We start from the raw sequence: 21064 nt of genomic DNA, 5'->3' as shown, positions 1-21064 counted from the left end.
GGAAGAGAAGCTGAGAACTACACAGCGAAGAATGGAACGAATTATATTGGGAATCAGACTGTTAGATAAGAAGAGAAACACATGGATTAGGCAGCAAACTCAAGTAAAGGACATTCTTATCAAAGCTAAAGAACCAAAATGGTCGTGGGCAGGATACATAGCTCAAAGACATGATGACAGATGGACTAAGAGAATAGCAGAATGGTACCCAAGAGGAGCTAGAAGAAATCCTGGAAGACAAAGGCAGAGATGGATAGATGAAATTCATGAGTTTTTGGGTAGTAAATGGATGGCCAGTGCTCAAAACAGAAGGAGCTGGAAAGTTGCTGGAGAGGCCTTCATCCTGCAGTGGATTGAAAATGGCTGATGATGATGATGAACCAGATGACATAATAGGGTTGACACTACAGGAACTGATAGCAGGAAGTGATCGTGGAGTTCTACGATGGACGATGAAGGAAAAGGTAGCAGTAATTAAAGACAAAGGAAAGGGTTATAATATCAAGAAAGGAAATTACGACAGTTTAATGTGCTACATAGCCTCTATTAACTGGGTAGCTATCTCACAGAGAGCGAAATACAATTTAGTTATGGTATATCTTTAAAACATTAAACACAGAAGCCTTGAATGTGTATATACCATTAAAAAAAATACTCCAAGAGAAAGATTCCAAGTTGGATGAATAATGAAGTTGCCAGATTACTTGAGCAGAAAAAGATGCCGTGGAAAACTTACAGAGCAATAAAGTACTGAAGCCTATAACAGCTGCACATCGATCTGTAATAGTGCCATAGAAAAGGTTGGTCTGGCTAAGACAGATTATGAGAAATCTCTGGCAAAGAGAGCAAAGAGTGCAGGGATAAGGAATTCTTCACATATATAAATGCAAAGAAGAGAAGGACGAATCAGGTCGGACCTTTATGTAATGGATGTGGGATAGTATTAGATACCCCAGCTGATGTTGCAGATGAACTCAACAGTTACTTTGTATTAACATTTACAGAAGAAATACCTTTTAAGTCAGTGAGAAATTATGGGATTGAAGTTGAGAAATATGTAATTAATTATATTGAAATTTCACATGATTATTTCATGAAAAAACTTTCAAGCCTATAGGTGAGTAAGGCTCCTGGGTTTGAAGGTGTAAGCCCTATAATTTTAAGGGAGGGAGCAAGTGAGTGCATTGAACCATTGAGGCTAATTATGAGAGCATCAGTGAACTCAGGAGAGATTGCATTGGATTGGAAAAGTGCCAATGTATCTCCAATACATAAAGGCAGTTCTAAGAGTGCAGTGGGAAATTACTGAGCTGTCAGTCTAGTTTCAGTAGTAGGGAAAATCATGGAGGCAATGGTCAAGGGTGGAATTCAGTATCATTTACATAGAAGTGGAATTCTGGAAGATATGCAGCATGTTTTTTTAAAAGGAAAATCATGTTTAATAATGCTGACTAAGTATTATAACCGGGTCACTCATGAGCTGGCTTTAGGGAATAATGTCGACATTGTTTATTTAGATTTCAGCAAAGCATTTGACTCATTTCCACGTGAGCGGTTACTTTATAAGCTGGAACAGGTTGGAATCACAGGGAAAATCCTAAGATGGATAGCAGGATTGCTTCAGGGAAGGAGGCAGAGGTTTGTGATAAACGGTTATTCCTCAGATTTTAATATTATCCATGTAAGAGGTGGGGTTCCCCAAGGATCAGTATTGGAACCACTGTCATTTTTTTTTTTTTATTTTCTTAAATGACATCGATGAAGGGATATAGGGCATGATGTCTGAATTGCAGGTGAAGTAAAGATTAGTAGAATAGTTAATGATCACCACCAAGCAGAGCTTCTTCAGAGTGAGTTAGATAGACCTCAGGGATGGTTAGAGAAGTGTCAGCTGTGCTTTAATTCAGCATAATACAAGGTCTTATACCTTGGAAACACTAATCCCAAAATAACTTATACACCTGGTGGAGTTGAACTAAAGTCAGTAGTGGAAGAAAGGGACTTGGGAGTTACAATACAGCCAGACATGAAGTTCTCTAAGCATTGTAGACAGGTTTAAAGGAAGGCCCATGGTGTCCTATCAATGATTCATTGAACATTTACTAGTAAATATAAGGATGTCATAATCCCATTATATAAAGCTGTTGTTAGACCACAGTTGAATACTGTGTTCAAGTATGGAGACCGCACCTACAAAAAGACATCAAGCTTCTTGAAAGGGTCCAAAAATAGGTAACTCACTTGGTGAGATTGGTAAAGGATGAGGAAAGACTTCGAATATGTGGGTTTTGTACAGTTTGGAAACTAGGCACCTTAGAGGAGGCTTGGAACAGAAAAGAAAATTGAATGAGGACAAGATTTTCACGGTTATAAATGATTCTATGGGCCATAAATTCACGTTACGAGGGGAGAAATTTAGACTGGATTGCGGGAAGTTTGATTTTCACCAGCGAATTATAAAAAACTGGAATAAGTTAACTACATGGGTGGTTGAGGCTGACAGTTTGAGGAAATTCAAAGGTCAGCTGGATAGTTACCTACAGGAGGAGGGAAATGCATAGGTTGTTTATTTCTCTTTCTTTTATTTTTTATTAATGTATGTTGTTTATTTTCTCTGATGTAGTATATATGTTTTGGAAAATATTAGGGATGTGGTGGATGGCAAAGATAGTATAGTACATATCCATAATTTTTTTTTGTTAGTTTATGCTCATATATATGTTTTAAATATAGAGTATTCTTCTGTTTTCTTAATGTAGGCAGATACTTGCTGGAACAGTCATATCATGGTTTGAGAGTCTCGCTAAATCACTCATCATTGCTTCAGAACTTGACTTTGATAGTCATCATAGTATTTCAGAGATTCTTTCCACATATCTGAGAACATTAGCTCTCTCACCCCAGGTACTCAGAATACTCACTGAAGCTATAAAGAGTATTCAAGAACTACAATGTCAGTTGAAAAACTGTAAGTTATTTATTTTCTTTAATCGAGTAGTATGAATTTTCATAAAGTATATTTTTAGTTATCATTTAATAAGGGACATCAAAATTTCATATGCAGTTTTATGTTTTCTTTATGTTAACATTTCCTTTAGACATGACATTCTAAGTAGAACTGATAGAGCATGCTTTCCACTTCTTTCAGTCTAATAAAAATGGATACTATTTCCATCTTGTTTCAGATTTTCAGATCAAAATGACAATGTTCCAATCATCATGCTTTGTGTGCCTTACATGAACTGAAATTTTGTTGGGATTGTTTAGTAAACGGAAGAGTTTTAAATGGGTTTGGGGGGTTGACATGATTTCAAAATGGCTGCCACCCATTTGGGTGGCATCCATTCTGGAATGGGATTCTGGGTGGGGGATGTCTCCATCAGCTTACTTGGACTCACTTATAGGCCTGACATAGCTGAGTGGTCAGGAGCGAGAGTGCATAGTGCGCGTTCCTTGAGTGGCCGGGGTTCAAGCCCGTGACTACTAAATATGATAAATATTTGTATTGACAATTTATTGTAAACTACTGACTTGGTTATCGTGCCAGAGTATAAACAGAAAATTTACTTCTTGTTGGGTTTGGAACAGACAGTACACCCAGGAGTTACAAAAAAAGGATATTGCTTGTAATTTGAGTGGGATCCATCTTTGTTTCAAGATAATGGATCAAACTAAAAGCTTCTAACAGGCAATCCTTGGAACCATTCTCACATATGCTATAAACCTAAATATTATTGTGAAACAGGGACATGGATAAACAAAACATAAGCCCATAAATGTATAGGTTTTAAAATAAAATCACTGTTTAGTGTTATAAATAGAAGTAATTTTTGAATTACTGAAAAGAAGAAGAAGAAAAAATCATTTAATTTATAATTTTCAAATAGATATTTACAGTATACCCAGTATAAAATAAAATATAAGTACAAATTAGTAGCTTTCGGAACACGAAAGCCCATTTGTCACCATTTAATTTATGTTATTTGTAAAACAAGTTGAAAAAATGTTTTCAACATTGTTTTGTAAAATAATGTTTTAGATGAATTTTATGCATAATTAAATTAAATATAAAAACGTTAAGAGTATTTCCAATATTAAAAGTTAATTATATATGTATAATTCTTATATTTCCTTTAGATTTTTACATTCATACTGCCCAAATTAATTTTTAAAAATTTTTACTAAAGAAAAATTCTTGTGACCAAAGAAAATCTTTGTAATTGCATTGTTATTTAGACTGTCTTTGTGAATACAAAATGGCATAATTTTTTAATTAAAAAATTTTTTTTATTAAATTTTTTTAATATGTATATATATAAATAAAACATCATATATGCTCCATAAGAAAAACAGTTTAATTAGTGTTTGCATTTAAAATTTCTTGCTGAGTGACTGATGTGACATGCCATCCAAGTATCATGTCCCAAATTTTCCAAAGAAGAAAAAAGGAAACCAACAAAAAAATCATTATAATTAATTAATTAATAAAAAATAAAATATACTACCTATTTGACTATTTCTTCATGCAAATGTTCCTCCTATGACTTTAAAATTATTATTATTAGAAGCAGTGTGGCAAACAATGCAAGGAAGCAAGATTATACAACATCAGCCAAAAAACACCACCTACTTCATTTGCCCATTCCCTCTAATAACAATCGGTTACTCTTTTTCTGAAAGCAAATTTTTTGCTCATCTATCCTGCAGTCATTCTTTGTCATGTTAATTATATGTCCCCATTTTTTATTGTCTGAGAAAGAGTTTAGAATACCATTATCACACAAGTGTGCTCAATCCATTCAAAGCTTAAACAGCTCAATTAGGTCTCTTTGCAATGCCATTATCTGAACCAAGGTCTTTAATGGTACGAGTACCTCTTTGTGTTCTTGACTAATCTGGTTGCACCAATTTCAAGAGATCCACATGTTTTTTTAAAATGCAGCTTCCAGGCCTGAATGCAGCACTCAAGGTGCAACATAACCATCTCCTTATATAACGTGATAATCACTTCCTGGCCCTACTGCCAAAATTCCTGTATCATTAATACAACCCCATGAGCTGACCTAGCAGCCTCTCTGCATTGCTTAGAGAACTTCATATCATACTGTGTAATTACCTCTAGCTCTTTTATATTCTCCATTACTTTGAGTGTGATGCCACTCAGTTAGTATGTTAGTCTGGGATTATTGCTACTCGTATGCAGTACCTTGCCTTTATTAGTGTTAAAACACTTCTCAGCCCATTTGTCTAATATTTCTAAGTCTGGACTTGTGTAGTCTGCCTTATATCATTGTCCACCCTGCAAACAATTGTAACATCTACAAAATTAGATAGTAAGCTCGATATGCCTTCATCAATATTGTTAATAAATTTTGTAAATGGTAAGAGGCCCAGCACTAAAGCTTGAGGGACACCACTAATAATATTCGTCCAAGAAGAGCAGTGCTCATTATAACCAGCACTCAACCAATCCTCTCTCCATAGAGGTAACTTGCCCCTATTACCACATTACTCCATATTTGTTGGGCAATATCGCCTCTTAAAGAATTCATATGGTGACTGCATTACTTCTTTAACCAGTGACTTCATTATTTTCTGAGGAAAAGAAGTCAAGCTTACAGATCTGTAATTGCTCACTTCACACTTTTATCACCTTTATGATAGGAGATAAATTTGTATGCTCCCTATCTATAGGAGTCTCTCTTGATTCCAAGCATAATTATAATTATGCCTTTCATAATTGTTTAGGGTTCTTTTCCTGCTTCTTTTAATATATATGGATAGATTACATCAATGTCAGTATCTTATGTACTTCTATCTTCACAGTTTCTCTTCCACTTTCTTCTTAGTTACAAAAATCATTTATCTCCCAGTTATAATTTGATGTACTTCTGGTGTTTCCATTTCAAAGAACTTAATCACATCTGAATGTTAATGCAAAATATATAGTTTGTTAGCAGCCTGAACAAGATCATCAATATTTATGCTATTCATATCTAGTGTTGCTCATCCCTTTCATTTTAGGTTTAACATTAAGCAGAGAATGCATTCTTATCCATGGACTTCTCATAATCTGCCTTAGATTGTGTAACCCCCATAGTGACCTGATTGCAGATTCGTTGTACTTATTGGGGATTCCATGTCCCCTGCTAATTCATAATCATTCAGTTCATTTTTCTTCTCTCCCTCAGGTCTCCTCAGTTCATGTAATGTCCATTTTGTTCTAAACCTTGAATGATATATCTTTTTTTTTTTTTTTTGATAGAAAAAGCTTAATAGCTTGTATGATTACTTCCTGAATGCCTCCCATCTAAAATTTGTGGTTAATAGCATCATCGGTTGGTCTCACAAAAAAGAGTTTAAGAGCCGTCTAAGACCACTATATTCATCTTATGAAAGGAAAGTACTTTACCCTTGATAGTAGTTATATCTTTAAGTACAGTTGATCAACCACCATATATCAGAATATCATCGCTATATGTTTGGTTTATTCTACAGGAAAGGGCTTAGAGAAGCAACAGCAGAAAGCAATAGTCCTGATCCCAAATAATATATTATGATCACTGACATGTAGTGGCTCCTTTATCCTTGGTATACGAATGCATGAATCATCACTGCTGATTATCAGATTGGGAATGTTGCTTTCTGCTGTTGCTTCACTAACAAGCTGCTATAGGAAACAGTCATGTATTCAATCCAGAAAATTTCTGCTGCTGTATGAATGACCAATCCACAAGTTCCAGTTGATACCTGGAAAGTTCAAGTCCTCCATTAAAAAACAGTCTGATCTGTTGGCCCACTCTACCCATGTATGTAGTTGTTTATTTTACTCACTGTAGTTATTTGTCCAATTGCAGACTTTTGCTCCATTTTAGTTCTCCCAGTGCTGTGTCACACCAAACTGACTAAGAATTGTACTGGCCATGCACACTATCTCGGTGCACTGCCTCAGATTCTGTATACTTTTTAACCAGGAGTATTTCTCCTCCTCCCGTCTTGTCCTTTATGTACAAACTTTACTCCCCCCCATATTCAAATTTTGCATCGTTTATACCTAAGTGGCACCGTATTTCTGATATCCCTACAATGTTTACATTTGATGGCTTAACCAGTAGTAGTTCAAATTTATCAAATTTGTTTACTATCCTCCTCGTATTGATGTATGTACAAACAAGTATACATGCATTCTGTCTTTGCTTTTACTAACTCTGGCATAGCTTTTTTATTTCCTTTTTTTTTTTTGTTTTTTTCTTGGTAGTTGTTGGCGCATAGGCTTCTGTGTGCCATAATGCACCTCCCAAGGTTTTTGCAGTACTTTGATCCAAGCCCGAGGAGGGAATCGAACCCGCGACCTTTGGGTTGCCAGGCAAGCACTTTACCCACCCGGCTAGCCCTTTATTTACTTGTTCCATGAAGAACCTAAGCAGACTTGTAATCTCTGACACCGTGCTTTCCAGGCTGTTGCATGACCCACTAGAAGCAGTGCAAGAATCACTTTCACCTCTGCTTGCAACTTCTGTTAGTCTGTTGTGTGTATCTCTCCCCATCTTCATGTTTTCCAATCCACTTAACACTGCCTCATTAGCATATATTCTTGTAACTATTTTATTTAAATTTATTGCATGCCTCAAAAAAAAGTCTCCTGTTAACATTCTTCTCAACGTGAACTGATCACGTTGAGAATTCTACCCCATGAGTCTTGCAGTTACTCAAGGGCTGAATTGATTGAACGGGCTGTTATCATCTGTTCCCCTCTTCTTATCATCTACTTCCTTGAAAATGTTTCAAATTGTGGAAATGTTTCAAGAGTGGGACAACTATTAAAGAAAGATAGAAGACTATCATTGTAAGAATTAGCAGCAAAAATTCAGATTCAGTGTTTCATTTAAATGATAGCATAATATTGTGAATGGCATTAAACACATCCTTTACCAGATAAGTTGCACATGGCTATACAGTTAAGCAAAAACAAAAAGGTAGTTAAATTTAACAAATGATTCGTGACACAGGTGGATGGAACAGTACTCAGATTTTTTTTATCCTCAGTTTTCACTTGTGATAAGTCATGGTTATAAAATTATTATCTGTAGACTATTCAGTAATCCAGCACTTGGAAGTATAAAGACTGTCCACCACTATAAAAATTCAATACTGCTCAGTCTATAAAAAATGTATGTTGATTTTTGTTTTTTTCACACTGAAGAAATAATTTTTCAGTAGGTTATGTTGAGCTAATTGAACCATAAATGGTTTGATTCTCATTATGCCAGCATATTGAGTGTTTTTCGTAAGGACTATTTGCAAGAAAAGACCCAATTTGAAGGAAAATATTGTTGTTATTTTTCCGGATAATGCAAAACCTTATGTTGCCTAAGTGCTGCAAAACCCTGTTGAGCTTTGACAGAAAACCTTTAGATGGTCCTCTTTCATACTGCCCAAAGTTTGCTCCCTCTGGTGTTTTGACTTTTTGGTTCAAAAAACATTTACAGGGTTCAGAAATTCATGAGTAAAATGGAATTGAAAAATATCTCTGCTGCTGTACTTAAAGTGCTTTGAGAAAATGGCCTGCACCACATATTTGAAACATTATTAAGTTCCTGTAAACATGTGGACACTATTTTGAAAAAGAAACTAATACCAAGACTAAGGGTACTTCCAACTCTGATTAACAGGTACAGTCCACACAATTAATAAAAATTTAATTACAGGCTTGTAACTTTAAATGGATCAAAGTTTGACAGTTTATAATTGAAAACTACAGTTCATGGAATAATGAAATTTCAACCATCCATGCTAAAAGATACCAGCTGAAAACACATAAGGCTTCATACATAAAATGTTTTTTTATTTAGCTTGACTAACAAAAAACAACATTTTTACAATGTGAAATGTGTATTTCAAATAGAATGACAATTCACCTGTAGACTATTATAATTGTTTAAAGAGAAAAGTATATATTTGCAAGTAGTATTTTTAATGTTATTTCCTAGAATTTATTTCTGATAAGATGAATGTGATATTTGCTATGCATAATAAAAATTTTCTTTAGTCAAATACAGTAGAGCATCGATAATCCAAATTAATTGGGATCAGGGGTAGTTCGAACTTATCAAAAATACTGTTCTGAAGACTAAAAAAAAGTATGGTAGGGTTAGAAATAGAAAACATTGGATTTAAAATCTGAAGGACCACATAATTTTTTTTTTTTTTATTAAAATCGAGTATATTTTCACACAACAAAGATCCAGATATGGGTTCTCCTAAATTTCATCTGTGTGTGAACCACAAATAAATGGCATCTTCGATGGATGGGTCATTAGTTGTTCTCATTGATTTTCTCTCTGTTTTTTTTGCACAATCTGAATCAAGTTTAAATGCGAACTTTAAAATTTTTTCCTTTTTGTTTTTAATGTTCGTTATGTTTAACTTTCCAACCTTGTAAAATTTTTCTAACAAATACCCACTTTCTCCCTTTCAAATCTTTTAAAATCTCAATCTTCGATTTAGTTGTTAAAAATTTCTGCTTCCTTTTAATAAAGAAATAAATAAATGCTGGCTTGTTCAGATTATAGAAGTTTCAAATTATTGATATTTGGATTTTCGATGCTCTACTGCAATGGTTCCCAATCTTTGTCACTCAAGTCACACTTTAAATTAAAAGTTGAATATTAACAGCACACCGAAATAGTTATTGCCATTGAATTCGGAAATTTTCTTAATATCGCAACATATTTGAAAAGGGTCACAGCACACCAGTTGGGAACCACTGCTCTACTGTATAACTAATATAAAAAGGATGTATCATAGAGTAATACATTCAAAACTTTTTTCCAAACTGTTTTGGAAATTGGGCTTGTCTGTGAAATATCCTTTTGCCAAACACATTTAATTTTTACAAGTTGTAATGCAAAACAATCTAATAAAAGTTGCTTTGGCATATATATTTAACATATCTTCACAATATTATTATTTTCATGTCACAAACCTGTAAATTTTCATTATCTGATGAAATTAATTGAATACTTTTTTTAGCTAATTATATGTTACCTCTTCACTGGAAAATTGGAAAAGCTTGGGTGTTTGTAGGTTTGTTGACAGTCCATCTGTTACCACCACTGGATTTTGTTGATCCTGTTTGTAAACACAAAATAAAATTAGAACATTCTGTTTCTAAGGTAAGTTCTTTTATTTACTCTCAATATGCTACTCTGAAAATTGTGTAGTTGTTTAATGTCACTGATCAGAATACTTTTTTCTTGAAATGCTCTTATGTGAGAATATATACAGTAGAACCCGGATAAGAAATTCCTGCATAAGATGTTTCTCGGATAAAAAGTTTTTAATAAAGAATACACAGTATTATTGTAATGACGTTTACCCACTTAATACGTTTTTTAAATATACAAATTATTTATTTTTAATATTAAACAATACGAACATTTTGGTAATTGAACAAGTTATTGCATAGCATCATTTTAGTTCATAATAAATCATCGAAGTAGGAGAAATGACATTGTTTTTGTTACATCTCATATTGTGAGTGCCTTCACAACGAGTTGCCCTGATATTGCACTTTTTTTTTTTTTTTTATGAGAACCCCAAACACGAGAGATATTATAACCTATAGTACTTAGTACCGTGCTTGGGTTGGAGGTTGAGAAGACGAAAGAAGATATTTGTTGATATTGGACTTGAACTTCTGTAGATTGTAATTTTCAGGAAATATGTATGAAGGAAGGTTGTTCCAGAAAACGGCAGTTGAATGAATAAATGAGGAAGATGAAAAGTTGGTTCTGTGGGTTTGAAGTTGGACAGTAAATGGATGTTGGCTGGTGGTGGCACGTGTTCGGACTGTTTTGAAAGAGAGAGCGGGAATTATAGAAGCCAATTCAGAAGAACAGTGCCCATGGAAGTATCTGTAGAAGAGGCATGCAGCAGAAATAGTGCGTCTATGAGACAGCGAGTGGAGAGACTCTGTTAGAGATGAATCATTAATTAACCTAACTGCCCTCTTCTGAATGGAATCAAGAAACCTGAGAGAGGTTTTGGGGGCACCACCCCAGATGTGGGAACAATATTCCATGGCAGGGCGGATTTGCGATTTATACAGAGTGAGCAGCTGTTTGGGAGAAAAGTAACGCCGAGAGCGAAAGAGAAAACCAAGTTTTTTAGATGCAGAGGAAGCAATATTTGTAATGTGCTTGTGCCAAGAGAGATTAGAAGTCAGGGTAATCCCCAAAAGAGATATATCATTTTGCCTAGAAATCGGAATGTCACTAAAGATAAGCATAGGAGCAGAAGAATCCTTTTTGCGAGATATAAGACAAGATTGAGTTTTAGAAGGGTTGAAATCAACTAAGTTGTCTTTGCCCCACTGGAGAATTACCTGAAGATCGGCATTTAAGGAATTGGCAGCAGATTTTCGAGAACTTGAAGCTGATTGAGCTGGACAAGGTTTCTCAAAATGGAAAGTTGAATGCAATGTGCTATCATCGGCAAAACTATGGATAGGATTTCCAGTCAATGGAAGAAGGTCATTGATATACAAGAGGAAAAGAGTGGGGGAAAGAACTGAACCTTGGGGGACACCGGCATTAGTGGAGAAGTTAGAAGACAGAGAGCCATCTACCATCACCCTCAGTGAGCGATCAGAGAGAAAACTGGATAACCAATTACTAAAAACAGTTGGCAAACCATAAGATGGAAGCTTGTTTAGAAGACCTTTATGCCAAACACGATCAAAAGCCTTTGAGATGTCAAGAGCAACTACTTGTGTTTCACCGAACCTTTCCATTGAATTAGTCCATAAATGGGTAACATAAGCCAGAATATCACCAGTGGATCGACACTGACGGAATCCATACTGGCGATCGTTGATCAGACGGAAGGTTTCTAGGTAGTTTAAGAGTTGGCGGTTAATTGATTTCTCCATTACTTTAGAAAGAGTAGAAGTAATTGCAATGGGACGATAATTGGATGGGAGGGATTTGTCACCCTTTTTAGGAACTGGCTGGATATGAGCAAATTTCCAAGCAGAAGGAAAAACACCTTTGGAATAAGAAAGTGAAAAAAGGCGGCAAAGAATAGGAGTAAGTTCAGGACCACAGGTTTTGAGAACAAGTGGAGAAATACCATCAGGACCTGGAGCTTTCTTAGCATCAAGATTCATCAAAATCCTTCTGATATCCTTTTGACGGAAGACCACAGGAGGCATTGAATGGAGCGTGTTAGGAATGGTGGAAGGTGTTTTACCAAGATCATTAATACATGAGCTCAAAGAAAAATGGGATGCTAGCAGGTCAGCTTTATCCTTGGCTGGAGTGACAACAGAACCATCTGGTTTGGACAGAGGTGGGAGCAGAGATGGGCAAAAGTTGCGGCCAATAGCTTTGGCAAGAGACCAGAATGCTTGGCTACCATTAGGGCAAGAAGCAAGTTTTCTACTCTTAGCCTGTTCAAACTCTAGTTTGGACTGATTAATAACTGCTTTACAATTGTTACGAGCTTTGGTGTAGGCAGAAAATGAAACTGAAGAATTAGAAACAAGCCAATTACGATATGCAACGTTCTTCTCTTGGACAGCCTTAGCACATTTATTGGAAAACCAAGGTTTAGATAAAGGACGAGATTTTAAATGGAGTGTGGGATAAAGGATTCCATTCCTGCAAGAATAATTTCACTGACACGATCTGAGCAAACGTTGACATCAGAAGTTTTGAAACAGTAATCAGACCAAGGATAAGAAGAAAAGAAGTCTCGCAGGTCATCCCATTTTGCATTCTTGTAATGCCAAACAATACAAGGTTGGGAATAGCCATGAGATAAAGGTTCCATTGGAGAAGAGGCAATCACCAAGTTGTGATCTGAAGTGCCTAAAGGACCTCTCACTTCAACCTTGTACTTAGAAGGGTTCTTTGTGAGAAAAAGATCAAGCGTATTGGCTGTATGATTAGGATTGTCCCGTATTCTTGTAGGTAAATGAACAATCTGTGCTAGGTCATTAGTAATTGCAAAAGCCTCAGCATCTCGACCTGCTGGGTCGGTGTGACTAGAAAACTGAAGCCAGCTGGAGTTGTGAACGTTAAAATCACCAAGGAAAATTACCTCACTGTTAGGAAAGTTGGACTGGAGAAAGTCAAGTTGCAAAGAGAGGAAGTCAAAGAGCTCCAAGTGATTAGTGGAGTTGGGAGAACGGTAGAGACAACAGATGTATTTTACACAATGAGGTAGAGAGATTTTAAGCCAGAAAAGATCAAAGAGAGGAGATTCCAAATTGCCAAGTCTCTGACAGGGAATATCAGAACGGACATATGCACAAGTACCTCCTTTGAGGCGAAAGGAATCATACAGCAAATAATTTGGACATCTGAGATGAGCAGTAGTTGAATCAACTGATAACTGAGATTCAGTCAGAAAAAGTACATGGGGTTTGGAAGACTGCAAGTGGAAATGGACATCGTTGAGATTAGAATTGAGACCACGTATATTTGTGAAATGAATTAGGAAGTCCTTGGGAGGTTTAGATCTTTTCGCAGATAAGCTTGCTCTATTATTTTGACAATTCATGGTGTATTCAATAGTAAGAAAAAGTGGGTGGGACATGCTGTATGAAGTAATGAAATTTTTGGATATGGCGTACATGTGGTAAGAATATACCCAGATCCTTGACATAACGTGGCCTCGACAATGCTCCCCGCATACACACTACTCGGACTCCCTCCAGTCACTATCTGGCAGAGTAGAGGTAGCAAGATTATACACTAGCTGATCCGGAAGCTTCCTAGAGAGTTACCAATAGGTTCAGTCCGGTGTACTAACTAGCGGCCGGCCTGCGAACACCGTTTTAGAGCTGTACCCTCGAAATGTAAGGAATATTGGATCTCGCCACAACATTCATCATAACCTCAAAAATCATCAATCATACTGCATGATGGAAGAGATAGGGAAGGGTTGGCCGGAACTTAGCTCTAGAGACTAAACATGGGTTCCACCACTTCAAGCCTCCAATAAGCAAAGTGGTGGTATTTCACCGGTTGATGAGAGTCATCTACCACCTAGGTCCAATAAGCACTACCTCCAATAAGCAATGCTTTGCAATGGAGAAGACTAGTTACTTATTCTTGGCGGAAACCACCACCCTGGGGTAGTGTTATCCGCCGAGAATCCTCTGGCGAAGTGTTGCCTATTCGAGAATCCAGTATCGAAGCGTTGCTTATTCAAGGTAGTTCAATGTCAGGGCAACTCATTGTGAGGGCATTCACAATATGTGATATAACAAAAACAATGCCATTTCACCTACTTCGGTGGTATGAACTAAAATGATGCTTGGCACTAATTTGTTCGATTAGTGAATTTTCTGCAGTCTAAAGCTTTCAGCCCTAAAACCTTTTTAGTATAAACATTTTGATGTAATGGAAGTGACATATTGCCGTTCTTTTCATTGATATCCATAACTGGATAGTGTCGACCACGTGAAGCACAGTAATGCACATGCCGTTAAGTTCTGATGTTCAACTGCCCAGTTCTGAACACCTGTCAACTGTTGTGAACAGTTCTGAGTTATTTAGTGGATTGTTGCTCTGCCATATTGTAATTGTGACCTTTTAATGTATGTTAGAACTCCAAAGGAGCTCATTCTTCCAACTTGGTAATGAGTTTAATGAACAGAATGTTAAGCAATTAGAAATCCTCAGTTTAAAAATGTTTCCCACAGGTAGAGAGTGAAATATTTATAAATTCTGAAGCAGTACTTAAAAATGATCTTTAACTTATGTATGTGTATCTTTTCATTTTTATTTGTGTAGTTAATGTTTCCTACCCTTGGGTCATTTTCCCTTCTAAGAAGTTCTAAATCTTTGGTCCCTTGAAAAACTTCTTATCCGGGTTCTAATCTATCAGATGCTGCCCATGTCTAAAACTGTTCAGAAAGTAAATTCATTATTAATAAAATACTAAAAAAAAAAAGTCTTTTTTGTAAAGAATAGGAAATCACTTATTTTAGACTTTCCTTTATTTCTTAATACTAAATGCTACTTCAGGTTGCATTCAATTTCTTCGAAATGGCAAACTATACTTATAATTTCTATATTTGTATAATATCTCATCTTGGCCCTTGGCAGAGCCAAGATGAGGTATATCTACATCTGACTTTCAACTTCCATGTGCTTTAAATGCCTTGGTTACAGGCATTCTGCTTGTAATTGCCATCAACCTGAATATACATTCTGGACACTGTGGCAATCAGGGGAACCAGATTGAGTCATGTTCTGACAAGGCTTCCCCTGAAATTTGTCCAAACTCTAAAGTACACAAGAAGAAAGCAGATCATTCCTACTGTGACAATGGCTGTCCCGAGTATATACTTGCGCAAGAGTGACCAAGTCTCGTACTAATTACATTTAATCACAATATAAATCATAACATTAGTGAACCAGTTAAAGTTTTGCAATTGAACTGTCAAAGGTCGATCACGGTCTCTAATGACTTAACTAGAATAATCTCTGACCATGATATCCAAATCTTAGCCCTTCAGGAAGTGTATTCATATAAAGAAGTTGTAAGGGGATTACCATTATAATCAAAATTTGTACAATCTAATACTGAAACTACTGAAATTGGCAGGAATGCTGTGGCCAGGGTTTGGGCAGCCCTGGTTATAGTTGGTCCAGGTATAATTGTCACAAAAATAACAAGCTTGTGCTCCACACATTCTGTCTGTGCCTGTCTGGAGGGTACTTTTGGGCAGGTGTATTTTGTTTCGTTATATTTTCAATGCTTACAACATCAACAGATCAAGCTTTCCTAAATTACGTAGAGGATATTCTCCACAGGTTGGCGGGTAGAAGAGTCATTATGTGTATGGATGCAAATGCTGCATCTACATTATGGAACAGTCCCTTTACAGATCAAAAAGGTGAGTTATTAGAGGAGTTAATCCTAACTAAGAACTTACATCTTTGAAACACTGTAGGGCATCCCCCTACTTTTGTTTCAGCGTCTGGTCAATCCTTCATAGATATCATAGTGTCCAACTCTTCATTTGGACATAATATAAGAAACTGGCAAGTTAGAACTACATGGTTAACATGTGACTATGGCCCTATAATGTTTGAAGTTGTTATGGATTCAGGCTGTACGACAAGAAGAAACTCATATGATTTTCCTGGGTACAGAACTCAGGGTGCAAACTGGGAAACTTTCGATAACAGGCTGTGTGTAAAAGCCACGGATGATAACATTCAGAGAATTGGGCAACTGCCGACAGTGGAACAGGTAGAAGCCATATATGACCTAATAAGATTGGTCCATGATGCCTCTCTTACAAAGAAAAAGAGAAAACAGAATCATGTGCCCTGGTGGTCTCATGATCTCACAAATTTGAGAAATGTATTAAACTGCTCGATGTAATTACCAGCGTGCCAAGAGAAATAATAGGGCAACAGTTGAGGTGGACCATCTGGGTGACCTTTAAAAGCTGGCCAGGCAGACCTACTTTAATCAGATTTACAGGGAAAAGAAGATTGCTTGGGAAAAACTGGTTAAATCGACGCTGAACGATGAACCATGGGGACTTGCTTACAAAATTAGCAGAGAAATTACACCCTGGTGAGATTGTTTCTTCTATCTTGGCTGATGGGCAAGAGACTCTTTCTTGGACAGAGTCGATGCATGCGATATTGGATGGCATTATTTCCAAGACATTTGTGTACCGGAGAGTATGGAACAAACAAATTTAAGGGTGGAGCACTTGATGTATTCTGGATTAACTGATGAGGACCCGTTTACTAATCTTGAAATTGGCATAGCTATTGATTATTTGAGGAATAACAAATGTCCAGGTTTAGATTTATTTGAAGTTGCAGTATTAAAAAGAATCTGGTCAATCAAACTGCTACTAATTGTTAATATTCTTAATTCCTATGGGCTTTTTCCAGCTCCATGGAAGCAAGCCAGTCTTAAAATTCTGGTTAAAAATCCTAACAAACCCCTCAATGTTCCTTCCACCTATCATCCTATTGCTTTACTACCAGTTCTAGGCAAGGTTTTAGAAAAGGTTATTGTAACTAGATTTATGAAATATTATAAAGCTAAAAATTTACAAGTAAACTCAATTTGGCTTTACAAAAGGCTGTTCAACTGTTGATGGTATAAAGTTTGTAATGGATTCAGTCTCAAATGCAGATTCCAAGTATGTCCTCGTCCTCTTTGTGGATTTCAAAAGGGCCTTCGACACCTTATGGTGGCAAAGCATCCTGGCGAAGTCCCGGGAGGCTGAGGTGTCTGCTCTCCTTTATCATCTAGTTTCTGATTATTTCCATGGTCGTAGTCTTGTGGTGTATTCTGGTGTGTCTGTTCGGTTACTCAGGGTTGCCCTCAGGGATCAGTCCTAGGACCAGTCTGCTGGAATATGGTTCTTGATGGGTGGCTCAGGGTGCAGCACGACAAAACTTTGAAGGCGGCATATAGTGATGATTTGATCATATTGGTTTTTGGAGAGTCTAGAAGAACGTGCAAACGAAATCTTGGGAGACCTTGATGGTTGGTGTAGTGTGCACAAACTACAGATTTCTATTGACAAAACTAAACAATTGCTTTTGCAAGATAATTTGAACCTGAATAGACCCCCCCCCCCCCCCCCCCCGATGTAAAAAAAATTAATCAATCCATTAAAATTGTAAGAACATATAAATATCTTGGAATAACGATGTACGATAGATTTAGTTTTATAGCCCACGCAAGAAATGTGCTGAATAAAATAAAAGTCTTAACTTGTAAAATCATTAAAATAACTAAAAATGTATGGGGAATTAAATCCGCAACTTTAAAGTTATACTACGAGTGTATTTTGATACCAATAATTTGTTATGCTGCAGGTGCATGGGGTTATCGCGTTAATAATTGTTTAGTCTTGAAGTATTTGACTCATACACGTTTCTTTCTTCTTGCAATCACAAGAAACTGCAGAACAGTGTCGACAATGGTACTCCAAGTATTTGAGTGGAAAACTTCCTATTCAATATGAAGTTATGTGCCACTACTTACAATATTATCGTCAGAAAGCTCTGCCTGCAAGGGTGAGCAATTATTCAATTAATTTAGACATACCAACTAAGAATGATAATCGTAGAATTAGAAGAGAGAGTTTGTAATAGTTGGCAATTAACTTGGTCCAATGCAGAAGTTGGTAGAGTTACTTTTAGTTACTTTCCTGACATATCAGATTTTACTAAGCAACTGTCAGCTTGGCTTTTGCCCAGGTCTGAATGTATCTTTTCTTCTAACAGGGCATGGCAGCTTGAACTCTAAATTGTTCACTCTGTGGTTGGCTGCCTCTCCATTATGTAAGTGTGGCGCTCCTAAGACCATGGAGCATTTAATGTTTGACTGTTATCTCCATATTAAGAAATAATTTACAGCTTCTTACAGAAGTGTACAGTGAAGATGACCTACCATGTTTTCTCACTGATAAAGAAAATTACCTAGCTTTTTCTAATTTTGCAGATAAATTGTTTGCACATAGGAAGAGACCAATTGGAGTTGATCTGTAAAGAGTAATGCCAAATAATCCAGAGTTTGTGTTCTAGGACAAGAACTATTATACTTTATCCATTAAATATGTTTTCTGTAAAGAAGTCTTTGGTTTTCTTTTCTTGAGTAAATATGTTGGTTCCACAATGGTAATGATGTTTTGTTTTGTAGATTATTTGTTATAAATATAAAATTGGCTTTAGTAGATTTAACAGAGAGGTTGTCTGTTGGTTGTGTTAGTGGTTCTTGAGCCTAGTGTGGTTCCTGTCAAGATGTGACTTGTAAAGACTATCAGGATATTGATAGCGGTTTTGTTTACAGAGGAAAAGTTGGCTATGGATGTTGTAAATATGATATTGAATTATAAAATGCTGACAAGGAATTGTCAGCATTGAATTGTAAAATGCAACTATCTATGTTTGTACATAGATAGCACCTTGTCATTTGCCTTCTAAGTTTAATGCTGAAATCTGGTAGTGTAGGATCAGATAATTATAGAGTGTTATTAAGAGGCAATGTAGTTGAGTGCTTTGTAATGACTGGACAAGTGTGTCTGGTTGCTGTAGATCAATAGTAATACTTTTGAAATGGTGTTAATTAATGTAATGGAGTATTATTTATAGTTTTGGATTTTCTGATTAAGTTCCCCTGGAGTGGTGATCACTTAGCTAATAGTAAACGTTGTATATAGGTACTTTTTATTTATTTTTTTAAATTATTTTTATTTATTTCTTTTAATTTATTATTTTTTAAATTAATCAATTTATTTATTTATATTTTTTATTTATTTTTATTATTTTAAATTTTTTTAAAATTTTTATTATTTTTAATTTATTTTATTTTATTTATTTATCATTATTTTTTCTTTTATTTATTTTTATATATATATAATTTTATTTATTTTTTAAATTAATTATTTATTTATTATTATTATTTTTAAAATTTATTTTATTTATTATTTTATTTATGTATTGTAAACTTTACTCTTCTATTTCAAGGGAGGTCTAGCTCTTCCCCTTATATTCTATCCAATTTTCCCATCTCTTCCAATCCCCATACTTCTCATTCTTATCCCTGCTTCCTTTCCCTAAAACACACCTTGGGGCTCCCAGGCTTGTCTGATAGCCCCAGTAAGAGCCTCAGCTAGAAAGTGTACACTGGTATGCCTCCTCGTGACCAAGGTTGGGAATCAGGGAACCAGGTGCCCACTGGTTGCGAAGTCACCAAGTGCCGGCACTCAACACTCAACATAACAAGACACATACTTACACACCTACATACGTACATATACTTGCCAGCCTTGGCCTTTTGAGATGCTACAGCGGCATATAGGGGAAACCCTGGAGACTGCAGTTGAAACAAACACACCTTGACACCTTTCAAATTCCACATCACCAGATGAAAGCCTGTTCCAACAATCACTTACCTGCTGGCTGAAGGCAAACTTCCACACTTCTATCCTGCAACCATCCTTTCTCAGTTTGAATTTATACCTGCCTCCCATGTGTGTAGTCTGAGCATGATGGATTCCATCAGCACTAAGCTTACTCAGTCCATTCAACGCCTTAAACACTTCACTCAGATCTCCTTGCAGGGACTTAATCTCCAGATGCCACAATTTACAGAACTACAACCTTTCTTTGTAATAGCACTATTTTGTTCCTTTCATTAATCTTTTGGCTCTTCTGTGCATCCATTCCTACAGATCCATATCCTTGGTATTAGTATTACTATTAGTGTAGCAAATGACAGCAAGGAAGCAAACATAAATAAAATAAAAATTTTAAAAAAATCTCATTTCACCAATCCATCTTCTCCATCATTTCATTTAGTCCTTCCATGAATTTATTCAGAGTATCTACTTCCACAAAACAGATGAAAGATTATTCTAGCAATCAAACGACTGGTGGCTGAAGGCAAACTTCTGCACAACTATTCTGCAACCATTCTTCCTCAATTTAAATTTATGCCCCCTCATGTGCAGAGGCTGATCTGATGGGATGAATCCCATCAGCATTGAGCTTTTTCAAGCCATTCAAAACCTTGAATGGCCTGATTGAGGTGCATCACCTAGCAGGTGCCTAGTTTCCAAATGCTGCAATGTTGGTCCTTGAGATTATCACAGACATTCTCTCAGATATGCCAGACAAGCTGTACTTACTACCTGGGAGTCTAGAAGCTGATGAAACTGATATTCGGGTGACACTCAAGTCAAGGACCCAATATTGGCAAAGTCCGGACAATCTGTGACAACTAAATCCTCTGCAATGATTAAAGAATTAATCATTAAATCAATCAATCAATTGGCATCAGGTTTCCACCAAATAATAGCATAGGCGGCTATGGAAACAATTCTAAAATAATTAGAATTGTTTCCCTAGCCATCTTAATTTAGCAAGTAAAATACGTGTTAAGTTTTTTACAGAATTATTTTTCTGTATGCCATTACCAAGCAGGGTCAGATCTGATCCCTAGTTCATTCTAATTTCATAACAAAAATTTTTCATTTTTTTAAAATAAAAACTGTAAGGTACAT

General features: G+C 36.1%; 1 protein-coding gene across 1 annotated transcript in view; it reads left to right on the top strand.

Annotated features, from left to right (window-relative positions):
- The window catches only part of LOC150081532 (midasin), a 1449634-nt gene that overhangs the window by 1014974 nt on the left and 413596 nt on the right, over positions 1–21064 (top strand). Inside the window, exons 58-59 of the mRNA XM_090380238.1 lie at positions 2760–2968; positions 10033–10175. Coding sequence (XP_090236364.1) covers positions 2760–2968; positions 10033–10175 — 352 coding nt within the window. The remainder of the gene's footprint in view (positions 1–2759; positions 2969–10032; positions 10176–21064) is intronic.

This window comes from Mastigoproctus giganteus, chromosome 8 (assembly GCF_048544385.1).
Source record: "Mastigoproctus giganteus isolate SK-2022 chromosome 8, ASM4854438v1, whole genome shotgun sequence".
NCBI classification, from domain to species: domain Eukaryota; kingdom Metazoa; phylum Arthropoda; class Arachnida; order Uropygi; family Thelyphonidae; genus Mastigoproctus; species Mastigoproctus giganteus.
The sequence above is the reverse complement of the archived record's forward strand: the minus strand, read 5'-3'. Positions and strand labels throughout refer to the sequence as shown.